The sequence below is a fragment of the Lampetra fluviatilis genome, chromosome 3 (genome assembly GCF_964198595.1).
Source record: "Lampetra fluviatilis chromosome 3, kcLamFluv1.1, whole genome shotgun sequence".
Lineage (NCBI taxonomy): Eukaryota > Metazoa > Chordata > Hyperoartia > Petromyzontiformes > Petromyzontidae > Lampetra > Lampetra fluviatilis.
Genome location: NC_136277.1, coordinates 33,914,442 through 33,931,067, shown reverse-complemented (window position 1 = coordinate 33,931,067; position 16,626 = coordinate 33,914,442). Strand labels below are relative to the sequence as shown.

Genomic DNA, 16,626 nt, shown 5'->3' with positions numbered 1-16,626 from the left:
CCCGGCACCGCTCGTGAGAAGCGAGGGCCCAGGGGGGGGGGGACGTGGGACGAGCAGACGGAATTAATTGTGAGTGATTAGTCCCCCCCCCCAACCACCCCCTTGCTACCTCCACCGTGACCTTGCTCGGACCGCAAATGGAAATGATGCTGGCGTGTGCGCAAAAAACACAAACAAACACAGAAGCAACGCGCGCACAACACACACACAACACACACACAACACACACACACACAACACACACACAACACACACACAACACACAACACACACACAACACACACACAACACACACACACAACACAACACACAACACACACACAACACACACAACACACACAACACACACAACACACACAACACACACAACACACACACACAACACACACACACACAACACACAACACACACACAACACACACAACACACACACAACACACACACAACACACACACAACACACACAACACACACACAACACACACAACACACACACAACACACACACAACACACACAACACACACACAACACACACACAACACACACACACAACACGCACACACACAACATCAAATTCCTCACGAGCCAGCCGCGCGCAGACACTGATGCCAGAGAAACATCGCGAGTTGCATTGTCTCAAGAAATGTATACAACTAATATGCTTGTATATCTATTGTATGGTGTGTAATTCAGAGGCGTCTTGCAAGGCGTATCGGCCAGCGTGGAATAAATTGGCCAAATACCGCCGCCAAATCGGCTTTCTCCAGAGACGCTTCGGATGGAGGCAATTCCCGCGGCAGTGGGGTGAGCGGGCAAGTGCAGGGCTGCGCCTAGACCCTTGAGTCGTGTTTGTAATTGACGGAGTGCATTGGCAGGTCAGTGGCATCATTCCAAGTGGCGGGCAGAGAGAGCGCGCGGGCCTGGGGAGGCGCGATGGACGATGGTTGAGACTAATGACGGAACGGCAGCCAAAGTAGTGGAACGCGTTCCCGGGAACGTCCGGCCGGGGAGATGGAGCGATGGGACCGGCGCGTGCGTAGGATGTGAGTGGATTGTTGCATCGCGGGATCGTGATGCCTGCATCCAGCAGTAGATTGAGCATGGCTGATGATGATTATGATAATTTACAGTTATTTGTCACACTGTACTGTTTGTCGGGATTTCTTAATCATAGTTCACCACGCTGGTCAGGGTGGATTAGTTAAAAGTAATTGGGGGGTTGTACGGGATCGATTCGTATATCTCGCCCGACCGCCTTTGTCTCCCCAATGCTGATGCTTACACAGCACAGCAAGTCCTCATTTAAGGCTTCGTCGATTATGGTTAGGAATCGAACTCAGGTAACCAGGTTTTATAGCGCGGTGCGCTAACCACTGCACCACCGCTCCTTTGTCTCAGTTAATAACGATATAAAGAATTGCACTCGGCTTTGCGATGCAGCTAATGCCACCGATGACTTTGCTGATGCTACTACTGCTGATGATGCTGATTACTTTGCTGATGCTACTACTGCTGGTGATGCTGATGACTTTGCTGATGCTACTACTGCTGATGCCGCCGATGACTTTGCTGATGCTACTACTGCTGATGATGCTGATTACTTTGCTGATACTACTACTGCTGATGCTGATTACTTTGCTGATGCTACTACTGCTGATGATGCTGATTACTTTGCTGATGCTACTGCTGCTGATGATTCTGATTACTTTGCTGATGCTACTACTGCTGATGATGCTGATTACTTTGCTGATGCTACTACTGCTGATGATGCTGATGACTTTGCTGATTCTGTCGCCAACTGCCGATGCAACTAACGAATGGCTGCGGTGGTTAAGAGTCAGTTTAAAGTCATACTAGTTTGGATCCTGTTCATTGGCGGATTTTAGTCAGTTGTGGAAATTCCACATTTCTATGACAAGTGCGGGGGCGGGGGATAGTATTTCCCTAGGACCGCCACTGTTACTGATCAGAGTAAAGTTATAGAGTAAGTGATTTCCTACTCAAAGGAGAGTAGCGATTAATGTTACATGTGAATTAATGTGATAACAATAGGTGCCAGCAAGAACGAGAGAGGCTTCGTGTTCTAAGCCAGATAATAACAGTACATGCAGTGCTATTACATGGAGCATGAATAAATGCAATAGTACATGCACGCTCTGATGAGTATGGCGACGTAAAATAATACATACAGCAAGAATACACGCAACGATAATACATGCAGAACGTGTACGTACGGTAATAATGCATGCATGCATGTCACGCAGTGATTGGTAAGTAAAGTAAAATAATACTAACAACAATAACATGTGCAAAAATACATGCAGCGGTGCTGCAACTCAGCAATCATGCACGTAGCAAACATACGTGCACCTCAATTGCATGCAACAATGACACGTGCATGCACACGCGGTGGTGAGCCAGGCTGCGTGAAATAACGCGTGCAACAACGATAGGCACAGGAATTATGCACGCAGGGATATAATACATGCGGCATTAATACATGCGGCATTAATACAGCCGGGAATGAGACGTGCAATAATAATAATAATAATAGTAGCACGAGTATCAATAATATACGCGCAGTGATGATGCGTGAGGGCTGAGGGCTGCACGTGAGGAGGATGGATCGAGAGAGGGGGGGGGGCAGACGAGGAGCCACTCGACGCTGCGCTGAGCTCTGCACCCCGAGCGGCTCTGGACCAATACCGTGGTCTGCTAGTGTTTGGAAACACGTGCGTGTGCGTGTGTGCGTGTGTGTGTGCGTGTGTGTGTGTGCGCGTGTGTGTGCGCGTGTGTGTGTGTGCGCGTGTGTGCGTGTGTGCGTGTGTGTGCGCGCGTGTGTGTGTGCGTGTGTGCGCGTGTGTGTGCCGAAGACGAACATCCGTGGAGGGATGCAGGCAAAGCCGATGAGTCAGACGCTTTCTATGACCTCTTGTCACAGGTACTGGCTAAAGTGGCCACTCGGGACAGAGTCATCTTGTTGGGTGACTTCAATGCCCGAGTTGGTCATGATGCTGGCACCTGGTCTGGAGTGATTGGAAGGCATGGGCCAGATCAGCTCAATAATAACGGTAGGAGGCTGCTAGATTTTTGTGCAGCCCATGGGCTTGTAATTACCAACACGCTCTTCCGGCATCGGCGCATCCACACAACATCATGGATACATGCCGGGTCCAAGCAAGAACATCTGCTGGACTACATAGTGACGGACCAGCGGATGCGAGCCCATGTCCTTGACACCAGGACCTACCGTGGAGCTGATCTGACCTCTGACCATCGACTAGTCATCTGTAAGATGCGCCTGCCATTCTTCCACTCCGGTGGTGGGTGTACACCCAGGATCCCATTCCAACCAAAAGTGGCCTGGTCTAAGTTAGCTGATGAAAGTTGCAAGCGAGAATTTCATCATTGCTTGTAGCTGGGGTTGGCATCGTCCCCCACTCCACCTGATGTCGAGGGTAAATGGGCGAGGTTTAAGACTGTGACTCATGCAGCTGCAATGGCTGCTTTGGGTACGCGGTCCAGACCTCCCCAGAAACCCTGGCTGACGGAGGAGGTGTTCAGGTTAATTGAGAAAAAGCGACAGGCCCACTCTCATCGCCTACAGCATCCCACGTCAGAGAATGAGGAGGTTTACCGCAGCCTTCGCTCGGAGGTTCGGAGAGCCGTGAGGCGCTGTAAGGATGGGTGGTGGTCGCGGGTTGCTGAGGAGATGGAGTCTACCTCAGTGGCCCGCGATCACAAATCACTATTTAACTCCATCAAAAAAGTAACCTGCAGCGCCACACCTATTACCATCATTAGAGGAAAAAACGGTGATCCAATCTCCGACCCCCAGGAACAGGTTTGCAGATTTGCTGAGCATTTCTGTGAGGTCCTGGGGGAGGGAAAATCTCTCAGCCAGGAAAACATCATGGCACAAAGTGGGGATAACCCTGCTGAGGCTGCGGTGCCTCAAATATTGGAAGAGGTCACCCCCTGTGAGTGGCTGGCTGAGGTGCCAGATGTTGAGGAAGTACTGAGGGCGATCCGGAGTCTGAGACCAGGGAAGGCACCGGGCAGAGATGATCTCCCAAGTGAAATGCTGAGGGAGGGTGGCGTTTGTGCACAGACTGCCCTACATGACATCATAACAACAGTCTGGACCACTGGACGGGTTCCGCAGGACTGGAAGGATGCCCTGGTGGTCCCCCTCTTTAAGAAGGGGGACCGTACTGACTGTAACAACTACAGGGGCATCTCACTCCTCAGTGTGCCGGGTAAGGTCCTGGCAAGGATTATTCAACATCGCCTTGCTAGGCACGCTGAGGAGAGGCTTGCGGAGCCCCAATGCGGTTTCAGGAAAGGGCGGTCCTGCACAGATGCCATATTTTCTGTCTGTCTGCTACAGCAGAGGTGTAGGGAATTCCAAAAAGACCTACATCTCTGCTTTATTGACCTGGTCAAGGCCTATGATACCATCAGTAGGACTGGGCTCTGGGTTGTTCTTCGTGCTTTCGGAGTCCCTGACCCTATGCTCACGATCATTAAGGACCTTCATGATGGTGAGCGGGCTCGGGTAAAACTACGTGGCCGGGAGTCGGAGCCTTTCCCTGTACACCTTGGGGTGCGACAGGGATGTCCTCTGGCTCCCACATTATTTAACATCTATTTCGACTGCGTAGTTCGTGAAGCCTTCAATAGCTGTACCGGGGGAATTTCCATTTGGTACAGATATAATGGGAGGCTGATCGACGCCCGGGTGCGATCAAGGGATGGCTCCCTATTGGTCAACCACGTTATGTATGCCGATGATTTGGTAATAGCTGCTCATTCAGAAGAGGAGTTGGAGACACTGCTGCTGAGACTGGAGCGTGCCACTAAGAGGTGGGGCCTTACCATCAGCCCCACCAAAACTAAGCACCTGCCTGGGTATTTTGTACCATCGGACACTCCACCCCCACAACTCCCAATTGGTGATGGGGCAGTTGTGGAGAGAGTGGAGAGTTTCCCATACCTGGGCAGTGTGCTTATGACCGGCTCCAGTTTATCAGCAGAGGTCTCACTCCGAATCAGTCGAGCGGCAATATCTTTTCATCGGTTGCGTAACGCTGTGTGGAAGCTACCTGGTCTGTCGCTCCGCACGAAGCTTCAGGTCTTTTCGGCCACGGTCATTCCCTCCCTTCTCTACGCTTGCGAAACGTGGACCCTCCTAGTGGAGCATCTTCGCCGGTTGGAAACATTTAGGCTGGCCTGCCTACGATCCATCCTGGGTTTAACCAGGCTGGATTGTGTGAGGAGCTCACAAGTCCTTGAAAGATCTGGGCAAAGTCCCATCAGTGAGCACCTCCGGCAGGCAAGGCTGCGTTGGCTGGGTCATGTAGCCCGCATGCCCAGCCACCGCATGCCTAAACAGCTTTTGTTCGGCCGGATCGAGGGTGCTAAACGGACGCGGCACGGGCTAGAGAAGAGATGGAGTGATGTGGTACAGGAGGATGTGGAGCTGAGTGGATTTGCCGATGACTGGTACCAGCGGTGTCAAGATCGGCCTCTGTGGAGGAGGCTCGTGAAGGACGCTACTGGGCAGTTGGAGGCAGTCGCCCTCCAACAACAACGGAGGGCGGAGGAGCGACGCTCACAACAACGAGCGGAGCGCCGGGTGGCAAAAGCACAGCAAGTTGGTACAGTAGGGGGCACAGGTGGTGCATCAGCCAGTCATCTCGGTCATCTCGGTCAGTCGACCCGTGGCACCTGGGTCTGCCCCGTGACCTCTTGCCAGCGGGCGTTCGACACTTCACGTGGCCTCAAGGTGCACATGGCCTGGCACAAGCGTCGTGGTGACTTCACCGCCACTTAGTGGCGAATGGCGGTTGTTGTTGTGTGTGTGCGTGTGTGCGCGTGTGTGTGCGTGTGTGTGCGTGTGTGTGTGCGTGTGTGCGTGTGGGTGTGTGCGTGTGTGTGCGTGTGGGTGTGTGTGGGTGTGTGCGCGTGTGCGTGTGTGTGTGCGTGCGTGCGCGTGTGTGCGTGTGTGCGCGCGTGTGTGTGTACGTGTGTGGGTGTGTGTGTGTGCGCGCGTGCGTGTGTGTGTGCGCGCGTGTGTGTGTGCGTGTGTGCGTGTGTGTGTGTGTGCGCGCGTGCGTGTGTGTGCGCGCGCGTGTGTGTGTGCGTTTGTGTGCGTGTGTGTGTACGTGTGTGCGTGTGTGTGTGCGCGTGTGTGTGTGTGCGTGTGTGTGCGCGTGTGTGTGTGTGCGCGTGTGTGTGTGTGTGTGTGCGTGTGTGTACGTGTGTGCGTGTGTGTGTGCGCGCGTGTGCGTGTGTGCGTGGCAATCGAACTCGGTTCGCCGGGTTCGTAGCACAGCGCGCTAACCACTACACCACCGCTCCCCACTACAACAAACGCGTAGACACACATATGAGCGTTTATATAATGAATACGGCGTTTGCACACACAAAGACAAAGACCCCCCGTGTAGCCTTACCAGACTGTTGGAGAAAGTGCTGTTAACGAGCAGCACCTGTGAAGGCTGGCACGGCAAACGAGGTGGTGTGTGGCCAACACCACGCCCGCCGGCCTTTGTCTCCCCAGTGGCGATGTTTACACACCGCACCAGGTACTCTTTTGCACACACACAGGCGCACGCACAAACACACACGCACGCACAAGCACACACGCGCACGCACACACGCACGCACAAGCACACACGCGCACGCACACACGCGCACGTGTTCTGTGAGGGACCGGCACGGTCACGGAGAACGCACCACACGTGTGCGCTGCTGCTGCTGCCGCTGCTGCTGCTGGTATATTGGATGGCGGTTGATTTGCAACGCTTTACGGTACGGCGCCAGAGGTTAGGCGCGCGTTGCTGGAACGCATCAAACACGACAGCTGTAATGCGATTATCCCCATCCGTTTACGGAGTGAAACGCACGCTTTGTGAAACAACACGATGGGAAATATTTAGAAAAAAAAACAACGAAACTCAACACAACAAACAAAACGAACGGGGGGGGGGGAGGGGGGGCGGGGGGTCTCTGCACAAGAACTCCACCGCATCATTTTCCGAGAAAATGTTTCAATTTGTCCTGCGGAGCTCCGCGCCAGCATCACAGACAAAAGCAGTTGAGACGCCGCGTCGATGACTGGAGACCTCCTCCCTTGCCCCCCCCCTCCACAGCTCACGGAGTGAGAGCCACAGGGGGTCCACAGGGATTCTTCACTTGATTCCACAACAACAGCAACAACAACAGGTGTGGATGTGTGTGTGGGGGGGGGGGTGTAGCGGCTAGCGCGCTGTGCTACGAACCCGGCGACCCAAGTTCGATTCCCGCTCACGGCCAACACCAGTAATGATTATCCGAACTGGTCCTGGGCATCCCCTAGGTCGACTCAGTCTCAACTGAGTACCTGGCGCGGTGTGTAAACATCGCCACTGTGGAGGCAAAGGCGGCCGAGCGTGGTGCTGGCCACCCACCCCCGTCGTGTGCCGTGCCGGCCTTCATAGGTGCTCGCTAACAGCACTTGCCCGACAGTCAGTTAAGGCTATTCAGGGGTCTTTGTCTTTGCGTGTGATAATACTTGCGCGTTAGCGTGAGGTTGCAGTGGTTGCAGTGGTGGTTGCAGTGGTGGTTGCAGTGGTGGTTGTGGTGGCACAGCAGGGGGCACAGCAGGGGGCATAGGTGGCGCATCTGCCAGTCATCTCAGTCAGTCAACCCATGGCAGCTGGATCTGTCCCGTGACCTCCTGTCAGCGAGCCCTTCGTCACTTCACGTGGCCTCAACATGCACCTGGCCTGGCACGAGCGCCGTGGTGATGTCGCCGCCACTGAGTGGCGAGTGGCGGCTGCTGCTGTTGTTGTTGTTGGTGGTGGTGGTAGTGGTGGTAGTGGTGGTGGTGGTGGTAGTGGTGGTGGTAGTGGTGGTGGTAGTGGTGGTGGTGGTGGTAATCATCGTTATTATTCAGAACGTGACGTCCAGTGATGGGTAATAGCCAAACATCCCCAATGCATGACAGCCACGATATTCCTTCTCGAGAGCGAGTGATGCTTTCCTGAATGAATTACGGTGCAATCAATACTGTTGTTGTTGTTGTTGAAACAGTAATATGATGACAAACAATGACCATAGTATTAATAGTGCATTGACCTCGCCTACCGATGCAGGACCCTCCTGAAGATGCGAATTGAGATTTAGTGGATCAGTAACATCATCATGATCATCATGCGCCGTGATCTCTCCGCTTCTGATAAAGCCCTCCGCAAGCCGCTGATATCTATCACCCTCCTGCAATGTAACGGCGACATTGACATGGAAGATGAAATGGCATTATAATTAATGTTGGTGTTACAAGATTGATATTCATGGTGAACAGTGATCGGTAAAGAGGTAAACATCTGAAGTATGAGCCTCGTGAACACATCGTCTTGAGACCGAGTCTTTCCTGGGTAAAGGACAGTGGTGTTATTGTTCTACGTGCTGATGTTGTTGATGTTGTTGATGTTGTTGTTGTTTTAAACACAACACTTCATCGTCGTCATCATCATCATCGAAACATCACCATCATCAAAACACAACGACATCATAGCACAGCACGACATCAGCATAATCGAAACAGGACACTTCATTAATTATTTTAGTCTGTATTTATGTTGTCTGTTGACCAAGGAATGGCTCAATGAGTCTCATGAGGGTCCTGCCACGTGTCCCCGCTAGGGAGTGATGATTGCGATTTATGTTCCTATTGAAACACTTCATCGTCATCATTGTCGTCGTCGTCATCAGATATTTACATACTCAATAATCAACTTTAAAACACAACATCATAATCGAAAGATCATCATCTTCATCAGTGGTTCTTAACCTTGACGACAGCCTTGCATCCCCTTTGGTTCTAAATCGTAACGACATATGATGTTAAAAAATACATCGGTTTCATTAAACAAAGTAGTTGTACTTACGAGCCCGTGCTTAATTTGTCTTTCGATTATTTACTTTCTTAAACAAATCTGACATTGCCTCGCACCGCCAGAAAGGGCATCTCGCACCCCCAGTGCGTGCGTGCACCCCAGGTGGAGAAGAAGACGAACCACTGATCTACATCATCATCGTTATCACCTTGGCTATTTCATTCGTTCCCTTCTTGGCGATGATGATGGTAACGATGATGGTGACGCGGTCACAATTTCGCCCACAAAATCAGGCTGATAGGCCGTGGGGAGAAACATTCAACACCCGCACCCTCAGCGCCGCCAGGACCGCGTGGATCCTCACGGGAATTCTGTGCAGTCTGCTGATTTCACTTTGCGAGATGAACTTTGCGCGTGCGGCTCACGGGTATTGAGGCGAGCGCCGTGAGCGAGCGAACGAGCGAATGAGTGAGCGAGCGAACGAGAGAATGAGTGAGCGAATGAGTGAGTGAGTGACGGAGTGAGTCGGCGAGTGAGTGAACAATCGAGCGAAATCGCGAGCGGGGCGGGCGAGCGAGTGAGTGAGTGAGCGAGCAAGTGACTGCGTGACAAAGCGACGAAGCGAGCGAGCGAGCGAGCGGGGTAGTGAGCAAGCGGGCGAGGGTGGCGATAGCCGAGTCGAGGTCGCGAACGTCTCCGCTCCGACATTCGCAGAAGTCGTCGTCGCGCCCCGAGGCAACGCCTGAAATATTGAACGAGCGCCGTGCATAATTCACGCGGTGTCAGCCCGCGTGTTCCGCCACGTCGGGGTTAATCTGACCCGGTCCTCCGTGGTGACGGGAGAAGCGCCGTTAGTCTCCGCCGTCTCCTCGGCGCGTCTCCACTACGGAGGAGAAGTGGGAGTTTGGGTGCGAGATGGCCAGCACGGGCGGGTGGGGTGGTGGGGGCAACGGTGGGTGGGTTTAAACTGTCAATGAAGAAGGCTTAAACACACACACATTAACTATTTAGTTTTTTTTTCTATTAGAAATAAACACGATCTGCTTTTGCCTCGCGGATTTAATTTCTCTCTAAATGCTTTCCGGGTCACTGGTATAGAACTGGAGATAGGGGGGGGGCACGTGATGGCTCGCAGGCACGGCCTGCCACAGCGAAATGTCTACTGGATGTGGTGAGCGTGCCGGTCACGTGATGTGTTGCACGCATTCTGTCAGAGAAGCCTCTGACATTGTTCAGGAAGGTCCTGGAAAATGTGGAGCTTTGGACCAAGCGTTTGAGCGGAGGTGATTGTGGCGGCGGCGATGATGCTGTTGGCGATGTTTTTGATTCGGAGAGCGATGGTGTTGGTGCGGTGATGGTGATGTTCGCTGTGTGACTTTGTTGGCGTTGTCACGTTGGTGATGGGTGTCGAGGTATTGCTGCTGGTGGTGGTGGTGTTCTATGTGAGAGGCTGGGAATGCTGGGTAGGTGGTGGTGGTGACGGTGGTGACGGTGGTGATGGGTGACGGCATCGTGGTTGATGTCTATCGTGGTCAGGTGATGCCCCCCGAGGGATCGTGGGCATCAGAGGCACGCGGCACCCTCTCGCAGCCGTGGCCGTTCCTCTCCGCGGGGGTTACCCGCGCAGTGCGAGTCCAACTTTCTCTCTCTCTCTCTACATCTACCCTCCTCTCCACCACGCTCGCCTCTCCTACTCACTTCGTTAACTCTCTCTCTCTCTCCGCCTCTGCCAAGTCCATCACCTCTCTCCCAATCACTACCACCGATCGTTTTCTCTGCCACCATCTCGCTTCGCTCACCCGGGTCATCACGCACTCACCACTCTCCCCCGTGCACTCGCTTATCTCTCTCCTGCATTGCCAACTATCTCGCTGCGTTCATCTCCCCTCACTCACCGCTCTCCCCCTTTCATCTCTCCCCGCGTCACCAACAGCTGCCTCTCGCTTCTTCCACCATCTCGCCCGTCACTCTATCACCCTCCCTCCCCTTCACCACCCCCACCACCTTTCTCTTCTTCCTTTGACCCCCCCTCCCCCACGCGATCTTCCGCACAGAAGCCAGCGGCTCTCCGCCCACCCACCCGCCCACTCCCCCCTCTCTTCATTCGTCTGCGCCTCTCTCCCGCTCTCCTTATCTCTCCCTGACTCTCACTCTCGCCGTCCGAGTCTCTCCCCCTCGCGTCCTCGGCATGCGGCTCACATCGCGATTTTATCATGGCGGATTTTGCTCTGAGCGATCCCCCCCTCTGTTCTCCCTACACCCCCCCCCTCCTCTAGCCCCCACCGTCCCTCACTCAATATCCGCCTCCAGACGCCCCGGGTTTCTGCTGCCCAAAGATAACTGCGGGCATCCGGGAAAAGTCACCACCGCCACTATTACCACAACAACTCACACACACACACGCAGCATCACCCCAACAACAACAACAACAACCACCACAACTCACAACACGTGCGCGTCCAGCCTCATCCCTGCACGCGAGCCTCTTGCCATAATAGGCTCTCACGCGCGTATAAGTAAAGGACACACACGTCTCTGTGTGTGTGTAAAGGTCATGTGTGGTGGAGCGGTGGTGCAGCAGTTAGCGCACTGCGCAATGAACCCTGGCAACTTGACTTCGTTTTCGGCCACGGCTAACACCAGTGGCGAGTCATTTCCGGGCTTCCCCTCTTCACCAATCCCAAAGCTGATCAGCGGTGTTTTAAGTACAAAGACAAATATCTCCCGTATAGCCTTTAATACTCTGTTGGGGCAAGTGCTGTTAGCGAGCCACCCAATGAAGGCCGGCACGGCGCACAATGTACTGTGATTGTCAACACCACGCCCGGCCGCCTTTGTCTCCCTAGTGCTCATGTTTACACACCCACACCACATACTCATTTAAGGCTGAGTCGACGTAAGGGAGACCCAGAAGCGGTTTAAAATGTTTCGCTACTTCTGTTGGTTCGTAACGCAGTGCGCTAACCACTAAGCCACCGCTCTCCGCACACGTAGTTATTGACGTGTGAGTCTGTGCATTTAAGCATTGTATGTGCATGCATGTTAAGCATTACTGTGTGTATACCCTACAGAATTGTGCGTATGCTTATTACCGCATTCTCTGCATATGAGAGGCACTCTCTCCCCCGGCATGTCAAAGCGAAGATTGTGATGTGTCTATTACTCTGGGGTGTGTGTGTGTGCTGGATATAAATGGTGAGCAGTAGTGTCGCGGTTAGAGCGCTTCACTACGAACCTGGCGACACGAGTTCGATTCCCGCTCGCGGCCAACATCAGTGACGGTTATCTGAACCGGTCCTTGGCCTCCCCTAGGTCGACTCAGCCTCAAATTAGTACCTGTTGCGGTGCATAAAACATCGCCACTGGGGGAGACAAAGGCGGCCGGGCGTGGTGCTGGCCACCCACCCCCTCGTGTGCCGTATCGATCTTCATAGGTGCTCTCTAACAGCACTTGCCCCAACAGTCTGGTAAAGCTATACGGGGATCTTTGTTTTTTATTGCTGTATATAAAACAACATTTTCATAACTTATCGACAACCGTACACACGTTTAGGAGGAGCGTCTTACTCTATGCAGTGTCTTATAATCCAGATAATAGGTTACATACGTGTGTTGAATGTGTGTAAGCTAATGCACTATATATTTACGTGTGCGTATATAAATGTGTGTGCGTGTGATTGTTTAAATTTACACACGCGATAATTAAATATGAGCGTGTGTGTGTGTGTTTAAGCACGCACACACACACTCGCTCTATAATTGAGTGTGTGTGGTGATTACGCGATGTTTGTGTGGTGTAAGAACGCACGCACCCCTCTAATTCAGAATCAGAAATCTTTATTTCATGTGTATATGTGCGCGCGCGCGTCTACGTACACAACATAATGATCTAATTGCGCCGCTGTTGTGAGATTTGAGACCACTCATTTGGACGTCTCTCTCTCTCTGACTTGAGCAACGCAATTAGCCTTGAAATGTTGAATCTTTGCTGTTCGAAAGAAGGCCGAACCTCCCCCGCCCCCTCCCCTCCACCACCCCACCCTGCCCCCCACCCTGCCCCCCACCTCCACTTAACTCCCCCGGACCCCTCCCCCCCAGCCAATAATGGGGGGGGTCGGAGGGGACGGGGTGGAGTGTTGCTCATCTCCACCATCATCGTCACTCGTGGTCAATCCACTGCTGGATGAAAGATTGTCGATCGTCAATTATAATACTTAATAATAATTCACGATGTAACACGATTTTTGTTCCTGGGTAGTAAGTGTTATTTTCTAATTGCTTATGCCTTAAAAGTAGAGAAAATGGCTATTATTCCCCACAAACTTTGCTTTTGTGACCAGAAGGAATGACACAAATGCACACTACGTTTTATCTTTGAAAATAGGTCAATTTCAAAATATCACTGTCCTGGTCACAAAAGCAAAGTTTGTGGGGAATAATAACCACTTTCTGTACTTTTAGGGCATAAGCAATGAAGAAATAAGACTTACTACCCAGGAATAAAATAATAATATTGTTTTGTTACACATGGTTATATAATGTCATTCAAGGGATTGTATTCATGAGGTCGTGTGAGTGATTGCGTGCGTGTGTGTGTGTCGGGGAGCGCAGCGGACCAGCGTTTGATCCGCGCTCACGGCCAACACCAGTGACGATTATCTGAACCGGTTCTCGGGACCTCCCCTAGGTCAACGCAGCCTCAAATGAGTGCCTGGTGCGATGTGTGACCATCGCCACTCGGAAGACAAAAACGGCCGGGCGTGGTGCTGACCATCAACGCTCTTGTGTGCGGTGCAGGTCCTCATAAGTGCTGCTCGCTAGCAGCACTTTCCCCAAAAGTCTTCTCAGGCTATGCAAGGGGGTCTTCGTTTCACTATGCTTGAGTAATTGCTCCAACTTCATGAATGGGAGATTAAAGACAACCCACGGTTGGTGAGCTTGTGGTCCTGAAACCCAAACTATGGAGCATATCGTAACCCCATAGAGACAACGTAGAGCTCGAGAGAGACTCGCAGATGCGCATACAGACACCAGACAAGCCACAGTCGGGGGAGGGTGGCCATGCAACACAAAGTACGGGCCGCTGTAGTCTGCGCTATTTCAACGGAACAGCAACATTACACGAACTCTCTCTCTCTCGCACTGAAGCCCTCTGGCGAGCAGCAGCAGACCTCGACATTGGCACGGAGTTCCCGAAGAACACATTGTTGCTGCTGCTGCCATCATTGTGCAAGACGAGCATTGCCCCAAGGGTCCATATTCGCCCATGGGTTGTGGCGAGGCTGGTGTGGGAGCGGGGTGGGGGGGGTCTGTGTGCGTTCATTGACCATCTCCTCATCATTCTCTGGCAGCTTCACACAGCCACGCCGTTTAATTCGCCTTCAGTGTGACGGGTGCGACGCGCGGCGGGCGCTTATCCGACTCGAGTGGAGAGATAACTCGCGCAGGGGTCATTAGCCGCGACGGGAGAGGGAGGGGGGCAGGAGGGGGGCACCGACGAGCTAGGAGACGAGACGCAATTATTTGGGGGAGCAGATGGTGGGTTCGGAGGTTAGAAGGGACCTGCGTTTGGCACGGTTGGCTACGTGCAGTGTGAAAGAGGTTTAACATACGCACACACAAGGGAGGGAGGATGTGGGGGAGGGTGCAGGTAAGGTGGGGAATTAAGTCATGAGCATTGGGGAGAAAGGGGAAGATGTGGGATTAATTATTCAATTGGTTTATTGTTGAATTTGGCAGGTGAGGATAGAGGGGGCTGTAGGGAGGGATGCTGCTCACAGGGGGGGGGGTAGAGTGGGTGTTCATGTGGTGGTCACCACAGGGGGGGGGTAGAGTGGGTGTTCATGTGGTGGTCACCACAGGGGGGGGTAGAGTGGGTGTTCATGTGGTGGTCACCACAGGGGGGGGGTAGAGTGGGTGTTCATGTGGTGGTCACCACAGGGGGGGGTAGAGTGGGTGTTCATGTGGTGGTCACTACAGGGGGGGGGGGGTAGAGTGGTTGTTCATGTGGTGGTCACCACGGGGGGGGGGTAGAGTGGTTGTTCATGTGGTGGTCACCACAGGGGGGGGGTAGAGTGGGTGTTCATGTGGTGGTCACCACGGGGGAAGGGGTAGAGTGGTTGTTCATGTGGTGGTCACCACGGGGGGGGGGGGGTAGAGTGGTTGTTCATGTGGTGGTCACCACGGGGGGGGGGTAGAGTGGTTGTTCATGTGGTGGTCACCACGGGGGGGGGGGTAGAGTGGTTGTTCATGTGGTGGTCACCACAGGGGGGGGGTAGAGTGGGTGTTCATGTGGTGGTCACTACAGGGGGGGGGGTAGAGTGGTTGTTCATGTGGTGGTCACCACAGGGCGGGGTAGAGTGGGTGTTCATGTGGTGGTCACCACAGGGGGGGGTAGAGTGGGTGTTCATGTGGTGGTCACTACAGGGGGGGGGTAGAGTGGTTGTTCATGTGGTGGTCACCACAGGGGGGGGTAGAGTGGGTGTTCATGTGGTGGTCACTACAGGGGGGGGGGGTAGAGTGGTTGTTCATGTGGTGGTCACCACGGGGGGGGGGGGTAGAGTGGTTGTTCATGTGGTGGTCACCACAGGGGGGGGGGGTAGAGTGGGTGTTCATGTGGTGGTCACCACGGGGGAGGGGGTAGAGTGGTTGTTCATGTGGTGGTCACCACGGGGGGGGGGTAGAGTGGTTGTTCATGTGGTGGTCACCACGGGGGGGGGGGGGGTAGAGTGGTTGTTCATGTGGTGGTCACCACGGGGGGGGGGGGGGTAGAGTGGTTGTTCATGTGGTGGTCACCACAGGGGGGGGTAGAGTGGGTGTTCATGTGGTGGTCACTACAGGGGGGGGGGGTAGAGTGGTTGTTCATGTGGTGGTCACCACAGGGCGGGGTAGAGTGGGTGTTCATGTGGTGGTCACCACAGGGGGGGGTAGAGTGGGTGTTCATGTGGTGGTCACTACAGGGGGGGGGGTAGAGTGGTTGTTCATGTGGTGGTCACCACGGGGGGGGGGGTAGAGTGGTTGTTCATGTGGTGGTCACCACAGGGGGGGGGGGTAGAGTGGGTGTTCATGTGGTGGTCACCACGGGGGAGGGGGTAGAGTGGTTGTTCATGTGGTGGTCACCACGGGGGGGGGGGGGGTAGAGTGGTTGTTCATGTGGTGGTCACCACAGGGGGGGGGTAGAGTGGTTGTTCATGTGGTGGTCACCACGGGGGGGGGTAGAGTGGTTGTTCATGTGGTGGTCACCACAGGGGGGGGGTAGAGTGGTTGTTCATGTGGTGGTCACTACAGGGGAGGGGTAGAGTGGTTGTTCATGTGGTGGTCACCACAGGGGGCGGGGTAGAGTGGTTGTTCATGTGGTGGTCACTACAGGGGAGGGGTAGAGTGGTTGTTCATGTGGTGGTCACCACAGGGGGCGGGGTAGAGTGGGTGTTCATGTGGTGGTCACCACGGGGGGGGGGTAGAGTGGGTGTTCATGTGGTGGTCACTACAGGGGGGGGGGGTAGAGTGGTTGTTCATGTGGTGGTCACCACAGGGGGGGGTAGAGTGGGTGTTCATGTGGTGGTCACTACAGGGGGGGGGGGTAGAGTGGTTGTTCATGTGGTGGTCACCACGGGGGGGGGGGTAGAGTGGTTGTTCATGTGGTGGTCACCACAGGGGGGGGGGTAGAGTGGGTGTTCATGTGGTGGTCACCACGGGGGAGGGGGTAGAGTGGTTGTTCATGTGGTGGTCACCACGGGGGGGG

At 53.8% G+C, this 16,626-nt stretch overlaps 1 protein-coding gene across 1 annotated transcript in view; it reads left to right on the top strand.

The window, feature by feature from the left end:
• The first annotated feature begins 530 nt into the window (after window positions 1-530).
• The window catches only part of MEGF11 (multiple EGF like domains 11), an 88,220-nt gene continuing 72,124 nt past the window's right edge, over window positions 531-16,626 (top strand). The window contains 2 exon segments of the mRNA XM_078854947.1: window positions 531-1,043; window positions 7,158-7,230. Coding sequence (XP_078711073.1) covers window positions 1,012-1,043; window positions 7,158-7,230 — 105 coding nt within the window. The 5' untranslated portion in view covers window positions 531-1,011.